Source organism: Gorilla gorilla, chromosome 8, assembly GCF_029281585.2.
Source record: "Gorilla gorilla gorilla isolate KB3781 chromosome 8, NHGRI_mGorGor1-v2.1_pri, whole genome shotgun sequence".
NCBI lineage: Eukaryota > Metazoa > Chordata > Mammalia > Primates > Hominidae > Gorilla > Gorilla gorilla.
In genome coordinates, this window is record NC_073232.2 from 116,904,619 (window position 1) to 116,927,342 (window position 22,724).

Here is a 22,724-nt window from a genome sequence, read left to right on the forward strand (position 1 = left end):
AATAAGACATGAAAAGACGTTCAACTTCATTAGCCAATGGGACAACGCAAATTAAAGCCACAATGAAATTTCACTACACACCCACCAGAATGGCTAAAATTGAAGAAAAGTAATAACACTAAATTCTGAAGAAGATTCAGAGAAACTTGACCACTCATACTTTGCTGATGGGAATGCAAAATGGTACAGCCACTCTGAAAAAAATAGTTTGGCAGTTTGTTAAAAAAACTAAACAGGGAACTACCATATCACCTAGCAATTACACTCTTGGACATTTATGCTAGAGAAATAAAAACATATTCATGGAAACACCTGTCTGTAAATGTTTATTGCAACTTTGTTCATAACAGTTAAAAACTGGAAACATCTCAGATGTCTCTCAACAGGTAAACATCCATACCATAAAATCCAGCTCAGCAATAGCATAGAACAGATTAATGATACACGCAACCTAGATGAATCTCCAGAGAATTATGCTGAGTGAGAAAAGCCAACCCCAAAAGGTTATAAACTGTATGATTATTTTTATTTAACATTCTTGAAATGGCAAAATTATAGAAATGGAGAAGAGATTAGTGGTTGCCAGAGATTAAGGAGATGGGGACAGGTGGGAAGTGGGCATGGCTATAAAAGGGTCATATGAGGGATTCTTGAAATGATGGGAGGGCTCTGTAGCTTTGTCAATATTCTGGTTGTGATACTGCGCTGTATTTCTGCAAGATGTTACCGCTGGAGGAAATGATAAATGGTACATCTGATCTCTTTGTTTCTTTTCTTTTCCGTTTTTTCTTTTCTTTTCTTTTTTTCTTTTCTTTTCCTTTCCTTTCCTTTCTCTCTCTCTCTCTTTCTTTCTTCTTTCTTTCCTTTCTTTCCCTTTAAGAGACAGGGTCTTGCTCTTTTGCTGAGGCTGGAGTGCAGTGGCACCATCATAGCTCATTGCAACCTTGAACTCCTGAGCTCAAGCCATACTCCCACCTAGTCTCTGAGTAGCTAGGACTACAGGCATGCATCAGCACGTCTGGCTAATTTTTTAATTTTATTTTTTGTAGAGATGGGGACTTGCTAGGTTGTCCAGGCTGATCTCCAACTCCTGGACTCAAGCGATCCTCCTGTCTCAGACTCCCAAAGGGCTGAGATTACAGGTGTGAGCCACCATGCCTGGCCTTTTTGTATTTCTTATAACTGCATGTGAATCAACAATTATTTCAGAACAAGAAGTTTAATTAAAATAGGTATGACCTCTTTGCTGATGAAGTTTATAATAGACTGGAGGAGAGAGGCATTAATTAAACCTCTAGGCAAACATATTTAGAAATTCAACTATAAGAATGCTTTTAAGAAGAGGTGTATAGTACCAGGAGAACATATAATAGATGGGGTGATCATATGATTTAGTGCACAAAATGGGATACTGTTGAGAGTGAAAGGAGATGCTATTAGTAAGTACACTGGGAAAATGAACCTAAACTGGGACATGCAGTCACCTTAATAATAGGGGAGGGAGATGCGTCCTGACTCATTCAGTGGGGCCAAGGGAGGCTCCCTGAAGGAGGTGAAGATAGACTGAGGACCAGAAGGAAGATAACAGTAAATCACGCAAGGTGGAGGAGAAGAGCAATAAGAGCAAAAGTCCCATGCCAGAGGGGCGCCCGGACCTGTGGAAAGAGGAGTTTGGAGTTGGAGCTCCTGATGGATTCTGCCCGACTCCCAGGGCCGAGAAGCCCCTGTGTGGTTTCCAGCAGGAAAGCCCTCATCCGGGATCTGGCTCTGATTCCTGTGACCTGGCCGCACTCTCCCTTCTGCTGCCCTGACTGGGGGGTGTTCCGTCGTAGACCGCGTGTTTGTTTTGAGGCTATATTTAGTTTCCTCTTTGCTCTCTCTGCCACGCTTGAACAACTTGCCAAGGATGCCATCTCTCTTACGTCCGCCGTGGTACTCCGGATTCTGACTCATTCGGACGAACGGGTCGGGGTCGCGGAACCTGCGTGCGCAGGTGGTCACAGACGCGTGCGCAGGTGGTCACAGACGCGTCCACGGTACATCTCCCTCTCCATCCTGCAGCTGCTGAAGTGGCCTCGGGCCATTCCTGAAGGTTTTGTCCTGTTCCTTTGCCCAGTCCCACGCTTCTTCTAAGCTGCAGACCCATCTTTACTTGGCTGTTCCTGCTCCTCTGGGGAGCTCCTCGTTCCTCTTGGTTTCTCCACCCCGGGTCCTCTTTCTTGCTCTTAGGAACGGCCCCTGCCCCATCATTCGCCCTGGACGGTGGGTTTAACTCTCTGAGCATCAGAGTCAGCCTGTAGAACAGAGATACTCGCCCGGGCGCTGGGCTTCTCCAGAACTCTGGGAAGATTAAATGGGGAAGATGGACATATATTCACCTCTTGTTCAGAGCCATAGCATTGAAGCCAGGTATCAAGGCGATTTCTATGAAGTTATTTGCTCTTGAAGTCTAATCTCACCTGGGGAAATTAAAAGGTTTGTGCTCTCATGAAGGAAATCCCGCATCATCGGGCAGAGGAAGATACTTCTTTTGCGGGGGTGGTGGAGTTAGGGATGGACGGTAAAAGGGGGTCTAATAATTATTTATTAAGTTCTTATTATGTACCAGACACTATTCAAACATTCTGTCATTGGATCCTCAAAAGACTCTTTGAGAGAGGGACAACCGATATCATCATTTTACAGGTGGGGAAACTGATGCTGAGACGGGTTAGACACCAGGTAACATAGCTGGTAAGGCAGAACTAGGATTTGAACGCCACTCTTTCTGAATCCAGAATCTTTGTGTTTGACCACTAGGCTCTGCAGTGTCCCTGGAGATCACGTTTCATTTCTACTCCCTGAAAACACATCTGTCTGCATTTTCTCTCTTCTCCCCAACACAACTATAACCACCACCTAGGCATCTCTACTCTTTCTCCTTCTCTCATCCCTCCCTCTTCTTCCTTTTGCTTTAACCACTTTTCCCCCCAGTTGTATTTTCTTCTCTGTTATGCAGGCCTTAACCTGCCACTGGCACCGGCAGGGGGAAGAGGTCAATTCTGCTTGGGTCTCACTGTCATTGCTGCCTGGAGTTGCCCATGGTTGTCTAATCTCTTTGTTAAACTTGGTGTAGCAAGTTGGTGATGCCTTTTTAAATGCAAATATTATACTCCTGGGGAAGGGTACATTAAGGCATCACCATTTAGGTATGAATTAGATGCTTCCTTGTCTATGAACGTCGATGGGGAAGCACAGAATAAAGAGTGTGAACAGGAAAGGGAGACTGGGTGCAACAGACTCATTTTCAGCATATACTGGCTTCTAGAAATCAGAACTGTAGCTTGCTTGGGTCAGGAAGATGCCAAATTGAAGGAGATCAAATGTGTAACTATATTGATGGCAACTAAAACAACACACCCATGCCTTCTTTTATGTAGCTCTTTAAAGTTTGCTTAGTGTTTCCTTGTAAACTGCCTCCTTTAATCCTCAAGCCCAGTTATAACCCTGTTACAACAATAAGACTTGTTAGAACCTCTCAAGTAACACCGGTGAAGCCAGGACTAGACTTCCCTATCTTCATATTCACCTCTTCTAGATAACCTCCTGCTTTTTATTAAGGATATTCTAACTAAATTGCCCAAATCTTCTTTCTGTCTTCTGTACAAGTTCATTCTTTCCATTACTCTTTCATTCAGTTGACAAGCACTTATTGAGGATCTGCCATTAGGTTAAGCTTTTGCATATATTCTTTCATTTACTTCTCAAAAACCACATTATGGGGAAGATGTTAAAATACTTTCTTTTAGTATGGGAAAATGGAATAATGTATCTCTCTCTGCCTGACTGACCAGTATCTCCCACTGTGAACCTCTGAAGACCATCACCATTAGTATCAAGGCCATGCTTTCCATAGCCAGCAATGGAGTGTACCAGGGATACCAGGAAGGCCCATTCCTGGAGGACAGGGGACTTTTCTGATAGTGACTTTGACTCAGAAGGGGACTACTTGGATAGTAAATGACTTTGACTCAAGAACTTCCCATTAGCTTTGCCAAACTTTCTTAGAACTTCCTGGGAATCCATGATAATTTAAGAGCCATGCTGTAAAAGACAAACTTTTCTCTAAGAAATGCAGCTTTGCATTGTGAATCATTAGGGAGAAGAATAAAATGCAAACCTATTTGCCTACAAAACTTCTTTTCCAACTACCTCCACCTCATTAGATTGATGTCTTCCTTTTCTTTTGGAGATGTGACTAGAGGGAAAATGTCAACTAAGTTGCTGATGACTTTCGGCTGCTTAAAGAGTATGTTCTTTCCCAGAGCTTGTTAAGTTTCCATTGTTGACTTTACTTCTTTAGCCCAACCTTGCTACTTGAACACAGGCCTGGAATTCACCAAGCATAATTTTCTTTTCTTTAGGAGGTAAATGGCATCTAAAGAGATGGATGTCACCAATTAAATCACCAACCTCTTCCCAAATTGTAAGGCATGTTGTGGAAGCCATGTGCCCAGTGAGGACCAGCCATCAGTATTAGTCCTGGTGATATGTTCCTGGGTGGCAAGACAGAGGATGCAGCAGGAAGAACTCTTACTTCAGAGCCAAATAGACCAAAATGTAAATATTACCTGGGGCATGCTGTGGGATGTAGGTCAGGAAGACAGTGTACACCACTGTGTGAGAGCTGTCTGGATCAGACAGATCCTTTAGTTTGGTTACTCACAAGCTATGCAATCCAACCTCTCTCACTCAAAGTTTCCTCATCTGTAAAATGGGGACAAAGTACTAGCCTCCACAGGACTGTTCAGGAGAATAAGAACATTTATAGCCAAATTTATCTAGCACTTAATCTTCGCTAGACCTTGTTCCAAGTGCTTTATGCCATTGATTCATTTAATCTTAATTGCGACCCCCTACATTAAGTATTATCACCATCTCCATTTACAGATGAGGAATTGAAGTATAGAGAGATTGATTTATCGAAGGTCACACAACTGGTAGTTGGTAGGGCTGGAATTGAAACATAGGTAATTTTTCTCTAAAGTATGGACTCTCAGTCACTCCAATAGCATGATGGTGGGTCCTTACCATATTTCTAGTCAAGAGTTAGTGCACAGCATAAATTATCATTCATCATTATCTTCTACATTATCTCCCCTAGCATCACTGCTTCAACTGTATGTATTTGTTTCTTAATCTACTGATTGGAACCAAGAAATGACTTTGTCTGGATTAAGTGAAGCAATGGCCATAGGAGACGTATTGCCTGACTTAAAGGAAGTCCTTATTAAATTCGTTTTCCAGGTAGCTATTTTCTGCTCTCCTCTTCTTTCTGCTGCCTTTTTTTCTTCCACTTTTCCTTCATCATAAAGTATTTGGTGCCTTGTGGACAGGATTCTTAATGTTACTTCCTATACCTATAACCACTGGGCAGATGGTCACCCCTCCCCTATTCTCCCCTTCTCCATGGGAGAAGTGTTTCCCTGGTTAAGCATCCAATTCCACATAGGTGTTGTGTTAAATGTTACCTCGTCAGGATTTTGTTTTAGTTTGGTTTTCTACAAGAAGTTCAAGATGAAGGCAAACAGAGTCACTTTCTTTCTCTAAGAAATATTTTTTTTGGTGACAGGTGTAGTAGACATTTATCTTGCTTCATCCTGTGGCTGCCCAACATCTGAACTCCCTTCTGTGTGTGTGGGAGACTTTCCCACTTCAGGAGGCAGATCTGCTTCCTCACTGCATCTCTAGAGTAGGGGCTAGTGATCTAGGCTTGGCCAATCAATGCTAGTGATACAAAAAAGCAAGCAGAAGGCTAGCTGGTGACAATGGAGGTGGCAGCAACATTCAGCATTCAACTCTTGTGGTGCTTGTTAAAGCTGTAGCATCTAGGCTTATTGATGCTGGTAATAGGGTCCTTATAGGACCAATTCTGTGGTGTGATTTCAGGTGTCATTCTGCCTGCAGAACCCCTGAGACTAGCTTTCCAGCCTACCCAGCAATTTTGGGAGTTACTCAATATCATTTTCATAAGATAATTTTCTTTTTTTTCTTTTTCTTTTTTTTTTGACACAGAGTCTCACTCTGTCACCCAGGCTGTAGTGCAGTAGTGTGATCTTGGCTCACTGCAGCCTCTGCCTCCTGGGTTCAAGCAATTCTCCTGCCTCACCCTCCTGAGTAGCTGGGATTACAGGCGCTCACCACAACATCTGGCTAATTTTTTGTATTTTTAGTAGAGACTGGGTTTCGCCATGTTGGCCAGGCTGGTCTGGAACTCCTGACCTCAAGTGATCTGCCTGCCTTGACCTTCCAAAGTGCTGGGATTACAGGCATAAGCCATCATGCCCAGCTGCTTTTCATAAGACAATTTTCTCCAAATTTGTGTTGGAGAATTGTTTTCTGTGGCTTGCAATAGGAACACTGATACCATGAAATAAGGTGTGGTGGAAAGTAGTATCAATCAAGTCCTAGAGCTTTTGCCTCTTCAGAAAGTTGACATGCTAAAAAGAACAGGTGGTTAGTAGCTGCAGTGGAGGTATTATTATTTACATTCATCTGTTTTGTTTTTTATTGCACATTTATTGAGGGTCATCGCTGTGCCAGGCATTGGGCCAGGTGTTAAGGATACAGTATTGAGCAAAACAGACACTTCATGGACACACAGTGACAGGAAGTCCTAATAATTGCAGTGATCATCTGGCTGGCTTTGTCTGCATTTCAGGTTTTGTTTCATAATCATTTGCCTGCTTAGAAATTCAGAGAGTTACAATGTAGACTGTTGTTTGATGTTAATCAATTAATTAATTTCCTATTTAGTTCTAAAAAGAATGTGAAGTGGCTTATCAAAAATATGCAGATATAGTAAGATCAAAGAGTATCAAACAATAAAAACAGCATTTAGTAAAAAGGGAGCAGAGGATAAAAATCTTGACTGAAGACCATCAGAACAAGTTAACTCGGTACTCAGCGTGACTATTGAGACAAGAGGAAGACAAAGTGAGAAGACAGAGCCAGTTAAAAGAGCCTTTAAGAAAGGATGTCAGTTTCACAGGAGAAATACAAGTTTTAAGAGAAATTTGCTTTTAGGTCCTCGTGTAAGAGGTGCTGAACATTTTATAAAATACAGAAATAGAGCTGGGCATGGTGGCTCACGCCTGTAATCCCAGCACTTTGGGAGGCCGAGGGGGTCGGATTATCTGAGATCAGGAGTTTGAGACCAGCCTGGCCAACATGGGGAAATCCCGCCTTTACTAAAAAAAAAAAAAAATACAAAAATTAGCTGGGCGTAGTGGTGTGTGCCTGTAATCCCAGCTACTCAGGAGTCTGAGGCAGGAGAATCAATTGAACCTGGGAGGCAGAAGTTGCAGTGAGCTGAGATCGCACCACTGCACTCCAGCGTGGGCGACAGAGCAAGAGTCCATCTCAAAAAAAAAAAAGAAAAGAAATCGGCATCATTTGAATGTTTCCCTATCTGTGCCTGCTGTGAGTGCTGATGGCAAAATATCTATTAGATTATTGAGGGTCTGTAAGGGTAAGGGGGTGTGTGTGTGTGTGTGTCTGTATGTGTCTGTGTGTATTTGTGATGTCAGGGAGAATAAGCACAGTTTCCCAAAGTGTTATTTCACTGTGATGGTAAAAAACAAAAAACAAAACAAAACAGAAACCGGAAAGAAGACTTATTTGGGTGACATTTAGTGTAATCTCATGGATAACTTACAGTATACAGTTTGCTTTCTCCAGTTGTTTTTAACAGGGACAGAAGCCCTAGTGAGAAAATGCATTCCCAGTGGGCATTTGTTGCCGACCCTATGGGGACTGTGTGAGAGCTAATCCTCACTCTCAACCTGCCTTTCCCAGCTGAAGTAGGTATTATGTCAGCAAGGGAAATGGAAGCCCCCTTTAACCTTTGTCCTTTCTTTTAAATTCCAAATTGATATGGGACAGCTCCTATCTTATAGGAAGACAAAGAATTTGATGATGATGACATGATGATGGTGATAATAATGATATAATAACAAGTACTATGAGGCTGTGGAGGCAAACTCCATGGAAGAGGATTCTTCCATGAAGAAGGGTTCTTACCATGAAGCCCCTTCCATGTTGAAAACTGTGGCAGAGGACACATTCCAGGCTTGAGGAACACAGTAAGAAAGTTCATGGAGGTGGGGCAAGTACATGGAGCTTTGGATACCATTCTAAGAAGTTTGGATTTTATAAAAATGGTAGGTCGTTGAAAAATTTTGAGGAGGGCAATTCATGATATAATCTTCCTTATGTTTTAAGAGGCTATTTCTGTCAACAGTGTGGAGCTGTGTTGTTTAAAACAGTAGCCACTAGTCACATGTGGTTATGAAATGTGGTAGTGAAAAAATGTGGGTGGTCTGGACGGAAATGTGCTGTAAGTATAAAATACACACTGAATTTTGAAGACTTGGTACAAAAATATGTAAAAATACATCAATAATTTTTATGTTGATTACAAATTGAAACTATTTTTGGTATCTTCAGTTCAATAAAAATTAAAGTTAATTTCATTGGTTCCTTTTTATTTCAATAAAGCTACTAGAAAGTTTAAAATTTCCTATGTGGCTTACATTACATTTCTATTTGAAGGTGCCAGTGTGGAGGCTGGCTAGGAGAAGGAAAGAACCGAAGACCAGGAGAAGAGAGGAAACTATTGCAAAACCTTAGGCAAGAGATGTTGAGGGTCAGATATAAGGCAGTGACTCTAGGAATGAACAGGAGAGGAGTGGTTAAAAAAAAAAAAAGGCTTTTTAAAATAGGACGAGACAAGAGTTTTTATGGGTGTGGGGATCCAAAAGAGGCAGCCAAGCTTGCAAGTCAAGTGTCTAGTCTAGGTGACTAAGAAGATGTTGGGGTGATGGTTTTAGGTTTTGCTGCATATGGGTTTCAAGGTGAACACATAACACGTATGAAGCAATGAGGAAGTCAGGTGTGAAGCTCAAGAGGGGATGTGGTGAAGTTGTAGATCCAGGAGTCAACACCAGGAAATGGTAGTAGAAGGATAGAAATGGGCCTGATCACTGGGCTCATTCAGACAAGGAGAAAGGGAAAACAGAATGAGAGCCAAGCACGGAGAATTGGGGGAAATGATGGAGGTTGGGGCTCAGAATTTAAGATGTGGATAAAAGAAGACAAGCTTGGCTGAGGCTAGCCAGGGAGGACCCAGAAGATCCTGGTACCATGTAGACCAAAGGAGACCTTTTCAGATGGGACAAGTTTACACATGAGGGAAGAAGAGGTTGTTGAGTGAGGCTGTCAGGCGTGTTGGGGTAGGCCTTTGACTGAGTCGCCTAAAAGCAGATGTCAAATTCAAATTGCAAAAAGTCCAGGAGTGAGGAAGAGGATACTGTGGGTACAGGCGAGAACTACTGGGAGAAGTTTGGGCACTAGAGAAGGCTAATGGGGACTCGGAAGTAGGGGGTTGGAGGCTGGGGGGTGGGGGTGGGGGCAGGGGCGGCAGCTCAAGGCTGAGGGCAAGGATTTTCAGGCAAAGGGTGAAGGAGGGAGAGGCTGCAGGTGGAAGAAGACTATAATTGGGAGCAAGGCCAAGAAAACGAACTGGTGCAGGAGGCATGTGAAAATGTCACACTTGCGGGAGTCTTTCCTTTTTTGTTTGTTTTCAAACAAAAGCTTTTAAGCTACATCTCCTCAAGCCCATCCCAAGGATCCAACTCTGCCCGGGTTCCATCTGCCTTCTTCAGACAGGAGAGACAGAAGGAGGCCCCTCTCAGAGCGTCTGCCTCTTTTGCACCCGACTGCTCCTGCTCAGAGGCCGCGGGAAGCTGCGGGGACTAGATGGTGCACCTCCTCAGTGCGCATAAGACTTGGGAGACCACACTCCTCCGAGCTGTGTGAGCCTCGGGTCCGCCCAGATCTCTTATACTGTGGCACCTCCGCCCAGAGCCTGAAGAGAAGAGCAGCACCGCATCCCTCCCGAACCACGAGCTTCGGCTCGGGCTGCAGCGCCGGGCCTCCTCCGGCAGGGGCGCTGGGAACTCGCGGATGGCCGGCTCTCGTCCAGCGCCCGGTCCAGCGCCCGGTCCCGCGCCCACCTGGGCCTGCGGCGCTGGAACTTTTCTTCGGGAATACCCGCTACGCCCTGTCTTTGGAAACCCACAGATGCCAGGACCCGCCCCATTCTGGGCCGGACGTTGTCGCTGGCTTGGTTCTTTGGCCCAGCCTCCCCCGCTGCTAATTGCCATTTTGGCACCGGGTGGAAAGGCAAGTTCAAGAGGGCGGGGGCTCTCGGGAATCGCTGGATGTCTTCTTCCTTGGCCAGCTTAGATTCTCAGGCGCCTCTTCTGCCTCCTCCATCCCTCTTGGCTCTTACCTGGCGCCCTTTCGCCTCCTCTTCTATCTCCCTCTTCCTTTTGCACCATTCTCTCGCCCCTTTTCTCCTTCATCTTGTCTTTCCTCTCTTCTCCCTCTCCCCTTTTCCCTCTATTTTCTCCTTCATTCCTTCCTCTCACCTTTCTTTCCTCTCCGCGCATTCCCCTCCCTGTCGCTCCACTTTAACCATCTTCTAGAGAGGAGGAACTCTATCTACTCCCGAAGGGGAAGAGCAGGGCTGGAGGCTGTCTCTCTCTCCCTAAGCCTCCTCCCTCCTGCCTGCTCCTTTCTTAATAGCTCCTCCTCTAGCTCCTCTAGTCTCAGACTTTTCAACCCCTAGAAATCCCAGGGGCTTCTCGGAGGCGGCGAGCTACACCACACGTCCTGGGGCCTGTAAACCGCAGCTGGAGGTCGTCTGTGGGTTTAGCTCACTTCCCTTCAGCCCACCTAAAGTCTCCTTCTTCCTACGGTCACGAAGGGTCTCAGCTGCACCAAGCGCGCAGGCTACACTCCTGCAGTAGCGGATTGGGGACCAGATATGCCCACGCAGCTCCTGCCCGAGTACCCTCTTAACTGGCGGCCGACACTTTGAAACAATTGAGTCCGTTCAGAAACGGACTGGGGAGAGTGAGGGCACGACCTCAAAATCCTAGGCAGCAAAATGAGGTCTGGATCCTCCCTGGAAGAACAGACATCTCGACTACTCTCTCGCCCCACCTCTGGCCGGGAGGTCCGGGCAAGGAGAATCCCTCAACCGAGAAGATCTGGCAAGTCCCCGATCCCACCGGGGCCTTCCGCCTCTTTTCCCTCATCCCCTAGGAGGCTTTATCAGGTTCTAACCGCTAGTAGTGGGGGCCGTGGGTGCTCGGGGCGCCAAGAGGAGGGGGCTGCCGAGAGCGGCCTGCATAGTTCTCAGCATTGCCTCTTTGACCACTCGCAGGCTCCTGGAAATGCAAACACAGCTCGTGCGTGATCCGCGCGCGACCAAAAGGCGAGCGCACACCTCCCGCCCCCGCCCCACTTGCCATCGCTCACACTAACATGCACACATGCTCGTGCAAACGCGCACGCACGGAATCGCGCGCCCCCTCACACCCAGCCACGCTCCCGGCCCGGCTCAGCCAGGTGCCCCCACGCGGCAGCGCCCGGTCTGCTCGCCGGCCCCCTGCGAACCCCTCGCCTCCCGCCCGCCTGCCTGCGTGCACGCACGCGCACGCACGCATTCCCCACGCCCCCGCGCGGGGGCGCAGGCCTTGGGTGGCGGGGTTTGGCCGGGAGCCGGCCGGGCCAGGGAGCAGCGACCGGAGTCCGGGGTGCATCCCGCGCTTGGCTTCCGTGCGCAGCCTCCCCGCGCGGAGGCACCTGGCTCCCTCTCGGCTCTAGAACGCGAACAGTTGGCGTTGAGCACACAACTCTTCCTCCTTCTCCCCCGAGACCCCTGTACCCTCCCCGCGCGCCATCTCCCGCCCCTCATAACAGGCCCGAAGAGTAAACCCCCAAACGCGTCCAGAAGCGGCTCCCAACTCTTCGCCGGGAGCACGTTGGAGGCTGGATTTTGGAGAGACTCGGGATTGGGGTCTATTGCCGGCCCCTCTTGGATCCGGCTTGATTTTCATATTTTAAGAAGATTTTCTTATTACCTTTGATTACTCCTTTTTACCAAATTTCTGGAGCTCAGTGGGGAGGATTGGGGGGAATCTGATTTTAAGAAAGAAAGCACCGAAGGGGCAATTATTAATTTTCCTCGGGTTTGGAATCACCCTCCGGACGAGAGAACGGGCGAGCGGGAGCTAGGAGGGAAGAGGAGAGGATCCGCGAGGCGCGCCAGCCGGAGCCACCTCCTTCCCGGCCGCCCCCTCCCCACTCCCCCTACACACACTCGCTCGCTCGCTCGCTCGCCGGCGCGCGCACACCCCCCGCGCCGGACCCGCACCTCGGCGGGCGCCACACACTCGGCAGCCCGAGCCGCGGTAGCCGCAGCGGGATGGAGGCGGCGCGCACGGAGCGCCCCGCAGGCTGGCCGGGGGCGCCGCTTGTCCGGACCGGGCTCTTACTCTTGTCGACGTGGGTCCTGGCCGGCGCCGAGATCACTTGGGACGCGACAGGCGGTCCCGGACGCCCGGCTGCCCCGGCTTCGCGGCCACCGGCGTTGTCTCCACTCTCGCCGCGGGCAGTGGCCAGCCAGTGGCCGGAGGAGCTGGCGTCGGCGCGGAGAGCCGCCGTGCTGGGGCGCCGGGCCGGACCAGAGCTGCTGCCCCAGCAGGGCGGCGGCAGAGGCGGTGAGATGCAGGTGGAAGCCGGAGGGACATCACCGGCAGGCGAGCGGCGGGGCTGGGGCATCCCAGCTCCTGCCAAGCTTGGCGGCGCGAGGAGGAGTCGCCGGGCGCAGCCCCCAAGCACCCAGGAACGCGGGGACGCCTGGGCCACTGCTCCGGCCGATGGTTCCAGAGGAAGCCGTCCCCTTGCTAAGGGTTCCCGGGAGGAGGTGAAGGCGCCGCGGGCTGGGGGGTCGGCGGCTGAAGACCTCCGGCTGCCCAGCACCTCCTTCGCGCTGACCGGGGACTCGGCCCACAACCAAGCCATGGTGCACTGGTCGGGACACAACAGCAGCGTGAGTACCCACCCGGCGGCGGGTCCGCCTGTTTCCTGACACCGAAGGGGAATTGGGGGGGGGGGGGAGGGTGGGAGCGAGGGAGAGATAGTTGCTCGGGGGTCGAGGCGGGGGACGCCTCGACTTTTCGAGATAACAGGTTTGTCCGATTCCCCCCACGCCCCCAACAGGTTAACGGAGTTTGTTGTTAGACGCTGTGTGCGTTTGTTTACTGGAGACCCTAGGCTTCGGGCCGCCGGGAGGGGAGTGGAGGAAGGGGCTTCTTAAAGATGAGTGGGGGAGGGATCTGTGCTCACTTTCTCCAATACTTGGCTTGGAGGGTCAGTTTTCCTCTTTGCGGGGTGCTTGAATTCTTGGATGAGAAAAAGGGCTGACTTGGGGCGGGAGCCGCTGAACAGACCGATTCCTGCGGCTGCCCGGGCTCCCCCTACCCCCACCCCACCCCCACCCCCGCTCCCGTCACGCGAAAGGGAACCCGGAAGGCCATTCGGACTCCCAGCCTCCTGCTCGCCTCGGGGTCGCTGCTCTCCGCTCCAGGAGCGCAGTCCTCCAGCCCAAGAGGGAGGCTCGGCCAAGTCGGCCCCCAGCCTTGGCCTTCAGGTAACCCCGGTTCTTCCTTCAAAGTCCAGGGAGCGGCCCTGGAAAGCCGTAGCAGAGGCCGTAAAAAAAAGTTTAAAGCGTGAAGCGAAATTCCACACCCATCCAGCGCCCATGCCACACCGCTCGCCCTCACGCACGCACAGGCACACGGAAGTCGCTCAGCAGAAAACTCTCGACTTCACCATTGCGTCCTGCGCCACAAACGGCTCCCTGAGCGGAGTTGGGTGCCTGAGCTTCCTGCACACCTCTCCACCCGCTTTCCCCCGCCACCGGGTTCTCCTGGACAAGGATATACCGAGAGGTGGCGTCGTTGAGCCCGGTCTGGCCGACTCCGGCGTTCCGGACTGGGCGCCCGACTGAGCATCGCGCCTGCCTGGCAGCTGCAGCGGCCCGCAGCGCGTGCCCGGAGGGGCTCCCCCTACCTCACCGGCACCCAGCGCTGTGCAGCCAAGCAAAGAAAAGGCGGGGGACAGGTTCCCACCATCTCCCCGACTTCCCTCCCTCCCGCGGTCCCTACTTGAGCCAGATTTGGAAAATCTTTTCCTCTTCTCTGGCTCCATGGTTCAGATCAGAACCTGGCGTTGGGTAGGGTGCACGCTCCAGGCGGAGGATGACGGGTGTCTGTACAAGCAGCCTTGGGGAATTGATTTGATAGGAACTCACCCCGCAACTCCCTGCCGTTTTGTATTTCACTTCATGACCGGTGTTTGACAAAATTTCTCTGGGAAATTTTTGCCTTATTTTAACAGAGCCTGGGATGTCCAGGATTGGGTATCTAATAAGAGGAAAGCGAGGGGTCCGCAGAAGGTAGCACATAAGCAATACCAAAGTGCAGATTTCTTGGTTTCTAATGATGCACAGCGCGGGCAGCCCAGCCTGGGTAGCCCATGCTGGTCTTGAAGGACCGGTGAAGTCCAGCTTCGCAGCAGCGTGAATGCGGGCTTCATCTGCCTTGGATGAAGACCCCCGTAGCCTCGGGCTGACAGCTCTGGCGAGAGGGGTGGACAATGTGTGCCTTTGCAGGGCTGGGTGATTGAAGACTTCCAAATCCCTTCCAAGAGGACTTGGATATGTGTGTGCTGGGGGGAGATTCTCTGACCTCAGGGTTGATTCTCTGACAGCAGGGGTTGTGAATCCCAACTTCATTTTAGTTTGATAATTAGGGTGTGTGTGTGTGTGTGTGTGTTGGGGTTCTTACTTGGTGAGGAGGATAGATGGATGGATAGGATGTGTGGAAGTAAATATATCCTAGGAAGAGGAGGATGTAATGTCTTTACATCTGTGGCTTCGCTACTGCCACATTAGGACAATATAAATTCACCCTCCCTGAAGAGTTTTTCTGTGTCTCTGCTTTTATTTTAAGGATTATTTTTGAGTATTTACAAAGCCTCTGAAGATGGGACTTCAGAGAAAATGCTTCCTGCAAATAGCAGTTAACTGTGCATGGCCTTCTTTGCTCATCTTCAAAGCAGTTGTGCAGCAGAAGAGGTGAGGGGCAGGTCTGGCCCTTGCTCCCTGGGGAAATGACTCTTCAGTCAAATGACGGCCAAAGGGGCTTGAGGACTGGAGCAGTTGGGCTTGGAGTCCTTGGTGACAGCAATGAGATTGGACAATGTATGAACAGCCCACAGGGACTTATGGAGCAGTTGGGCTTGGAGTCCTTGGTGACAGCAATGAGATTGGACAATGTATGAACAGCCCACAGGGACTTATTTGTTGTGCTCTTGGCCAGCCTTACTGCCCATGCAAGAGCACCACAGGTGGATGTAGAGCCACGCACTGTCCTCTCTCTCCAATCTGGGGAAGAACTGCCTCTTTAGCCCCTAGGCTGGACCTGTCTCTTCTGACCACATTTTGTAGGCAATACGAGAGAGACATCCTTGATTATCAGGTCTGTGAGCCTCTGTAAAGAAGATGGAGAAGCATACTCACATGGCCCTGTCTTTGAGACTTTAAGGAAATCTCCTGGAGAGTCACTGGGAAACCAGTTTCAGCAACATTTACCCAGCTGGTTTTTCTCCTGTCCCCCTTTCCTGATGGCAGGAAAAGAAGGTGTTGTAAATAAAAGCCAGGGTGAAGAGTGATGGGGATGAGGACACTTTGGGAAGATTCCTTCATCATTGGTTTCAAAGTGGAGGGAGATGTCCGTAAAACAGAGAACATGGGGCCTAGCTCCAGGCTCTTCTGACATGGAAAGAGAATTTTATCTTTTCTTCTGGCTTCTGGAGTATTAGACATGTCCTTCTTCAGGAGGCCACCAGTTTAATTTTTAACACAATGAGTGTTTCCTTGCTCTTCTTCCAAGTGTCTCTGATGCACCTGATTACTTGATATGAGTTCCCTTTTGGGGAGCGTTTTCAGTAACCCCATGAAATTGAAAATTGAACTCCATTCTGACTGAGTTTGCAGTCAGGGATGCAGGGTGGGACATGAAGGAGAAGGGCCTTCAGCCCTCCCCATTGGTCCAGTGTGTGCCCCAGGTGGTTGAGGGTGCAGGAGGAGACCCTTGACCAAGGCTTGGGCTGGGTATTTGCCTTGGTCCCAGGACTGAGAAGAGATGGCTTTGGGGGCAAAGGAGAAGGAGTGCAACTGGCTTTGGGCAAAGGAATCAGGAGGGCATGGGGTCTGGGCACCACCTCTTGACCATGTTGCCTGCCAGGTGCTCTGGCTGGAAAGTGAGTGGACTTGGCCTTGGAGCCTTTACTCTGGAGGAGCAATTTGCTATTTTTTCTCTCCAGTTGCCTCCAGCTGGAATCCTGGTGATTAATGGGTAAGAGAGTGTTTCAAAAACACCCAGAGGGAGCCCAGTCCCCGTGGCTTACAGGGAAGCAGAAAAACACATTATTCTGTCCTTTTCCTTCAAATGAAAGAAGAAGCCTCCCTGCTTGCTCAGTGAGTTGGCAAATGGCTCTGGAGAGTGGAAAGTTGTGAAGGCACAGTCCACTTCTCCACACCCCCTCCTTCTTGGATTAACCCTTCATGGGGCCCCCATTCCTGGTGCCAAGGTGAAAACACTGCGTCTGCCCTCACATTTGTCTTCATTTCCTTCCAGCAGCACACTCGAAGTGGCAGCGATTCGCAGGCTGCTGCCCCTGCAGTGTATCTGCTTGGAATACTTGCCAGGTAGTTCTCAATTAATGTGCCCAACACTGCATCTTGGTGAAGAGAAATGGGGAGATGCTGATATTTCTAGGCCCTCCCAGATCACCCTGCCCTGAGCGTACTAGTAGGTGTAACACAGATTCTCCCAGGCAGGATTTCCTACCCTTAACTAATTCAGCTGGACTGTGTTCTAAAATATTTACTCCTAATGTGCAAAATAGTGACAGATCTGATCAGATTAATTGTATTTCACTCACTGGATCATCTAATTGTGGCTCCCAAACAGATTTTTCAAATAGCTTTTGGCTGGATTGCTTGTCTTCATCCTCCCTGCTCACAGTTCCTGTGTCACAATATCTTAATGCATTCTGCCTTTTTGGAGGCTTAATAAAGAAGCTTGCCACAGAAGCCATTCTTCAGGGTTTTGCCAAAAAAATTTGTTTTCAATTAGTATTACAAGGGGAAACCATCTCAGTTGAGATGTAGCTGGGAAATGCATGGGGACATAACGGTACTAATTGCTCCTGGTCATTGTTGGTCTGAGGGGCCGTAGGGAGAGGAGGAGCTGGGCACAGCCTATTTATCTGCTCTGTGATTTCTCTGATGGCTGGATTACAGGATGTGATTTCCTTCTCAGATCCTTCAGTGATTTCCAAGGTGAGCAGAAGTTGCAGACTCCTTAATTGGGAGGCCTGATTTAATGATTACAGAAATGCAGTGGCTAGAACTTGCTTTGTAGCTAGCAAAGAAGGAATGCCCGGAAGTGGCTTCTCCAGTGGTGTTGGATTTAAGGGAAAGGGAGGGTGACTTCAGTGGCAGGAAGGCTCAGTGGACAGAAGGGAAAATTGCTTTTTCTTTGGGCTGTGTAAATCTATTGTCAGTGAAGGAATCCTGGAACTGGATGATCTGTGGGCCCTGAATCATCTCATAAGGAGCAGAGAGGTGCAACAAAGCAGACACTCTGTGATAGAAAGATTTGGCTGGAGACTAGTGGTTTATCCAAGGCTAGGTATAGATTGGCTAAGTCACTTAAGGCCTGTGGCTTGACCTACCTGTTGATTTCCCGCTTTCTGCCTTCTTTTGGCCTCTTGGCTGGTTTGAGACACTTCCCTTACAGGGAGAAAATGTCGAAGGATGATTCTGCAGTAAGTTTGAAGGAGAAAAGAGGCCTTGTGGAGGAGGAGGTGGGAGATATAGAATGTGAGTGCCTAGTGGGTCACTAGGCAGTTCTGGTAAGCAGAACTGGCTCTGTGGGATGGATCGAATTTGGCTAACCAAGTTTATTCTCCTGGTGTTGTGGGTAACTGAGAAAAGGCTCTGGATAGGGCTCTGACTTTGTTGGTAGTCAGTGGAGATGAGGGAGCTTTGCCTTACACATGGTTGGCACTTGATAATGTTTGACTGAGTGAATGAAAGACAGTCTCAAGTCTCATCAAGCAGAGGCTATAAAGGAATTAGAAATTGTTGTTGCCTGGGATAGCAATGATTTCAGAACTTGACAGCTACTAGCCAGGAGTGTTTCATCCAGTGTGTCTACATTCTGGCTTGAGGAACTTCGGTTTCTTAAATTCAGATCCAGAGTCCATTAGCCTGGCATTCAAGGCTATGTATGTCCCGGGTCTACTTCTCCAACTTTGGATTTGACTCTTCCCTGATTGACTCCTGCATTCTGGCCAGGGCAGCGTCTTCACTGTCCCAAGCACCTTGAGGTCTGTTCCACTTGGGGTACCCTTCTTTCTTGATGAAAGGGCACCTGTTATTCATAGCTCAGTTCAACATTCAGACTCAGTGGCTCTGTGAAACTTTCCTTAGAAGCATTTATTTCTCTTTTCCCCTACTTGTTTATAGAATTTGCAGAATGCACCACACATTTTGTCATATTTAGTTTAGTACTTACTTTAGTCTTATATTATTTGGTGAGTGTTTTGAGGGTAAGAGCTGAAATAATTAAAACAGTACCCCTTCCCTCCAATCACCATCAAGTGCGAGTTCTGTTCTTCTCATCCATGCCTGGCAGCATGTGCCGTAGGGTAGTACATAGCTCAGTAATACTGAACTCACCTGGGGAGTTGGACTGTGCCTTAGCCGCGGGGTGAGAGGAGAGGAAAGAAGATCATTTTGCCCTAAGATAACTAACAGGTTAACACTGTCTCTTAATAACACTGAGTTTAGACAACTGGTGTATTATTTCATGTGTGAATGTTAACATAAGATTCAGAGGGGTCTCTACGCTACTTAGTAAGAGGATAGAAATAAGGACTAGTTAACAATCCTGGCTTCTCATGGACTTCAGAGATCAGATGGACACCCCCATAAGACATTCATCCATTTTCTGAGTGTTTCCTGTGTATATGGCATTGTCCTAGAAACTGTGGGGTTGGTAGAAGTGTGATAGAGAGGAGACAAAGAAGGATAAGACAGCATTTGCCTCATGGTCCTGCCGACATGCTTTGGATGTGAGACTGCTCTTCCGTAAAGTTAAATAACACATGACAACAAGACAGATGCCATGGGGTGATATGTGGTTAATTGTCAAGTGATCGTTTCAGGCTATGAGCTCGCAGAAGACAGGATCCCTGTGGGACATACTACAGGAATTTGAGACTTGCAGAATGTCAAGGCTGGAAGTGCACTTGGGAATTGTCTTCATCAAATCACTCATGATAGAGATGAGAATATGAGGCTCAGACAGAAACATGGCAGCCTACCTTGGACCCTGCTTATTTTTTTTTCTCTTGGAAGAGCCATCCCCTCTTCACACCCATTTTTCTCCTTTCTTCTCAGGTTAACAGAGCATTTTCCTTGTAAGAGGATTTGTGTGTTTTCACTCTGATGAGGTGCCCATTTTATAGGTAGGGTAGATTGAGGCCCCAGGATGGGTATCATATGAGGCTAGTTAGAGAGATTTAGGAATAGATTCTTTCCTTCTGTTCTGGGGCCATACTCTATAGTCAACCTGCCCACCCACCGCGGTGGCTGCAGACAATGAATAACAAGCTAGTTAATGTTTGACAAGCTGTATCTTACTAACCATTGTTAATGGGGGCCTCTTGTGAGTCACTTTGTTATTTGAGTTAGTGAGTGAATCAAGCCTGGTTACATCACAACCAGGAATATTTTGCTCATTTATTTTGATCAGTGTAGTTTGGATTTAAATTATTTATGGAAATACTGTTGTTTATAGTACACTAATAAATGTTCTATAGTAAATTTGGAAAAAATAATGGAGTCTAAGAACCTCAGGATTGCACAGATTGTTTTCTGCTATTGAGTGCGTGCAGGGAATCAGAGGAAGCCATCCCTGCTTGGTTGAGATGAGAGGGACCTGCAGCAGAGTGGGGCCAGCAGGGTTCTTGGTCAGTAAAACTGTGCCCTTGGCTAAGTAGGGGACTGTTACTTGGCATGCATTGGAAAGAGAAAAAAACCTTCTTTAGGGGAAAAACTGGAAATAAAGCTATGTAGGATAATCAAGGATTATATTGGGTTGTGGGATTATTTAGTATGGGTATATGGTACAACTTGTGTGAATTCATATTTGTGGAGAGATTTCATCATGAATGCAATCCTCTTCCGGATTTGTTGAGAACAGATAGACTGGGAACCTGAAACAGGCCACATACTAAATAAGATCATGGATTTTGCAGCCAGGTGCCTGGGTTCAAGTCCTGCCTCTGTTTCTTAATAGCTGTGTGACATTGGGCAAGTTGTTACCCTCTTTGCTGTTTCTTCATCTGAAAAAAGGGAGTGATGATATAGTATCTCTACCTTGGGCTGTTGTAAGAATTAAGTGAGACTGTATAGGGCAGAGTGCTTAAAAGAAGTGCTTGACCCATTTGTAGCAAGCACTCAAGATACTTCAGTTTAGTTGTTATTTTTATATCTGGAAGGGGCCTTCCCTTAATTTTCAGATGGAAGTGTTGAAGCAGAGGAAGGAGGCACTTGCTCAAGGTTTCCCAGTGAGCTGATGGCAAGGCCTTGGCTAGAACCCAGTTCTCATCAAGATGTTCATTTCAACCACCTCCCATAGTTCATGTCCCCAGTCAATGAGTCTTTGCCATGTCTATCTTTTATGTCGTGCTAAAGTAGACATTGAAAAGGATCTAGAATTGAATGACCGGGGACCTGTATTCTTGAAATTCATACTCAGAATTTGTAATAGAAACAGAATAATATTCGTTAGATGATTACACTAGTAAGCTATGAATAAATTTAACATTATTTCAGGGCTTTTATTGCATGGAGAGTTAAGGGATCCAGAAAGATGAAGAGTAGCTTCTCTCAGATTGGACTTCCATGATACAACTCACAGCTAATCAAGGGAGACTTCTTGAGGGAAGTGAGTAAAGTGTGTAGCTACTAGAACATTGGAGAACACTGGGTTGCTGGGGCTGGTTGACAAGCAGATCCCATTGTGCCAAAGACTTATGTATGCCAAAGTCATGGGCTAGACCTCAATGTTACATTTTTCCTTTCCTCTTCTGTATTTGTGCCTGTTGTGAAATGGGCATATCACATGGATTGGAGCTATCTGTAGAATATCTGCAGCCTGTTCCCCAGAATTATCACACTGGTATAATCCACTACTTTGTGGTGATCTATACCCATAGAGTTGTAGGCTTGAGTTCCCTTTTTGCCTTCACCCTGTGTACCAAGAGTGGAACCTGAGAGCCCTACATAGACACTAGAGGGAGTGTTGCCCTGGGAAAGAAGTGAAAATAAATAGGATGAAATAACAAGACAATGCTGTACCAGGAATTGTTCCAAAGGAGGGAAGATGAAAAGTAGCCTGTAAGTGAATTGTGTAGGGGTTGTATGATGATCCATAGATGAATAATCAGTTGGCAGCAGGACAGTTTTCAATCCTGGGGGCCTGATCATTCAGCCTCTTCCTACAGAAAAAAGGGGAGTAGATACAAACACGTTCATTCAGCAGTTAGATACTCAGACCATTAATGACTGAACTAACACTCTACAAATAGATTCAGCTGGAAGTGATGCTTAGGCTAGGTTCTCCCATGGCTTCTGTATTTCCTTCCTTTTTGCTTCCTTGCTCTCTTGTATCTGGTGGTTAGTCAATAGTTGCTTATTTAGTTGAACAGAATAAATACTTGCTTAAATACTTAAAAGTGCCTGGGTAAAGAACAAGTGTCTTGGGGATGGAGTAGTGTCTGGCCTGCTGTTGCTTGCCTGGGGTATGCACCCTGGGACATTGCGGCTGTCTCTCACAGGCTCTCAGGTCCCACATGCCTGACATCCTCCCAAAAGCCTTTTTGACATCTATGGTGAGGTAGGTAGTTTCTCATTCAGATGGTTAGAATCAGGTTAAAGATTACACTGCTGCATAAGAAATAAACTTTTTCTTTTAAAAATCTGTTCTCAGTGGGAGATGAAGAACAATGACTGAGTTGAACATTTTCAAGACTAGAAAAATAGCTCAAGCTGCCATATCTGAATGTGATTACACATAGTGGGGGAACTTGTCTGCAATAAGAGTTCTGAGACAATGAAGCTGGTGACACAGAGAAACTTGTTTTCCAGAGTGGTGGTGGAAGAGGAGGGTATCTTTAGTGGTGAAAGAGTTGCTTATCTCACTGTGTTGCTTTCAGTGTTATTCATGCTTGAAAGCAAACTTTTGTTTGAAAGATTTCTCAAAACTCTAAAGTGTCTTTTCTGTCATGAGAAGGTCCCTAAGCCACAGCAATCTTGAACAAGTCTCTAAGCCTTAGTTTCACTGGCTGTAAAATGGTGACAATACTGGACTTGCAGGATTGTTGTGAATCTTAGAGATGATGCCTATAAAGGGCCTAGCATAATAGGCTGTTTTAACATAAGAATGTTAATTTTTGTAATTCCAGTACTTTGGGAGGCTGAGGCGGGCAGATCACTTGAGGTCAGGAGTTCGAGACCAGCCTGGCCAACATAGTGAAACCTCCAGGCTCTACTAAAAAAAAAAAAAAAATACAAAAATTAGCTGGTGGCACATGCCTTTAATCCCAGCTACACGGGAGGCTGAGGCTGGAGAATCTCTTGAACTCAGGAGGCAGGGGTTGCAGTGAGCCAAGATGGTGCCACTGCATTC

General features: G+C 47.6%; 1 protein-coding gene across 1 annotated transcript in view; it reads left to right on the forward strand.

Moving 5' to 3' along the window:
* The first annotated feature begins 11,603 nt into the window (after nucleotides 1–11,603).
* The window catches only part of SORCS3 (sortilin related VPS10 domain containing receptor 3), a 627,364-nt gene continuing 616,243 nt past the window's right edge, over nucleotides 11,604–22,724 (forward strand). The window contains exon 1 of the mRNA XM_055352055.2: nucleotides 11,604–12,943. Coding sequence (XP_055208030.2) covers nucleotides 12,317–12,943 — 627 coding nt within the window. The 5' untranslated portion in view covers nucleotides 11,604–12,316. The remainder of the gene's footprint in view (nucleotides 12,944–22,724) is intronic.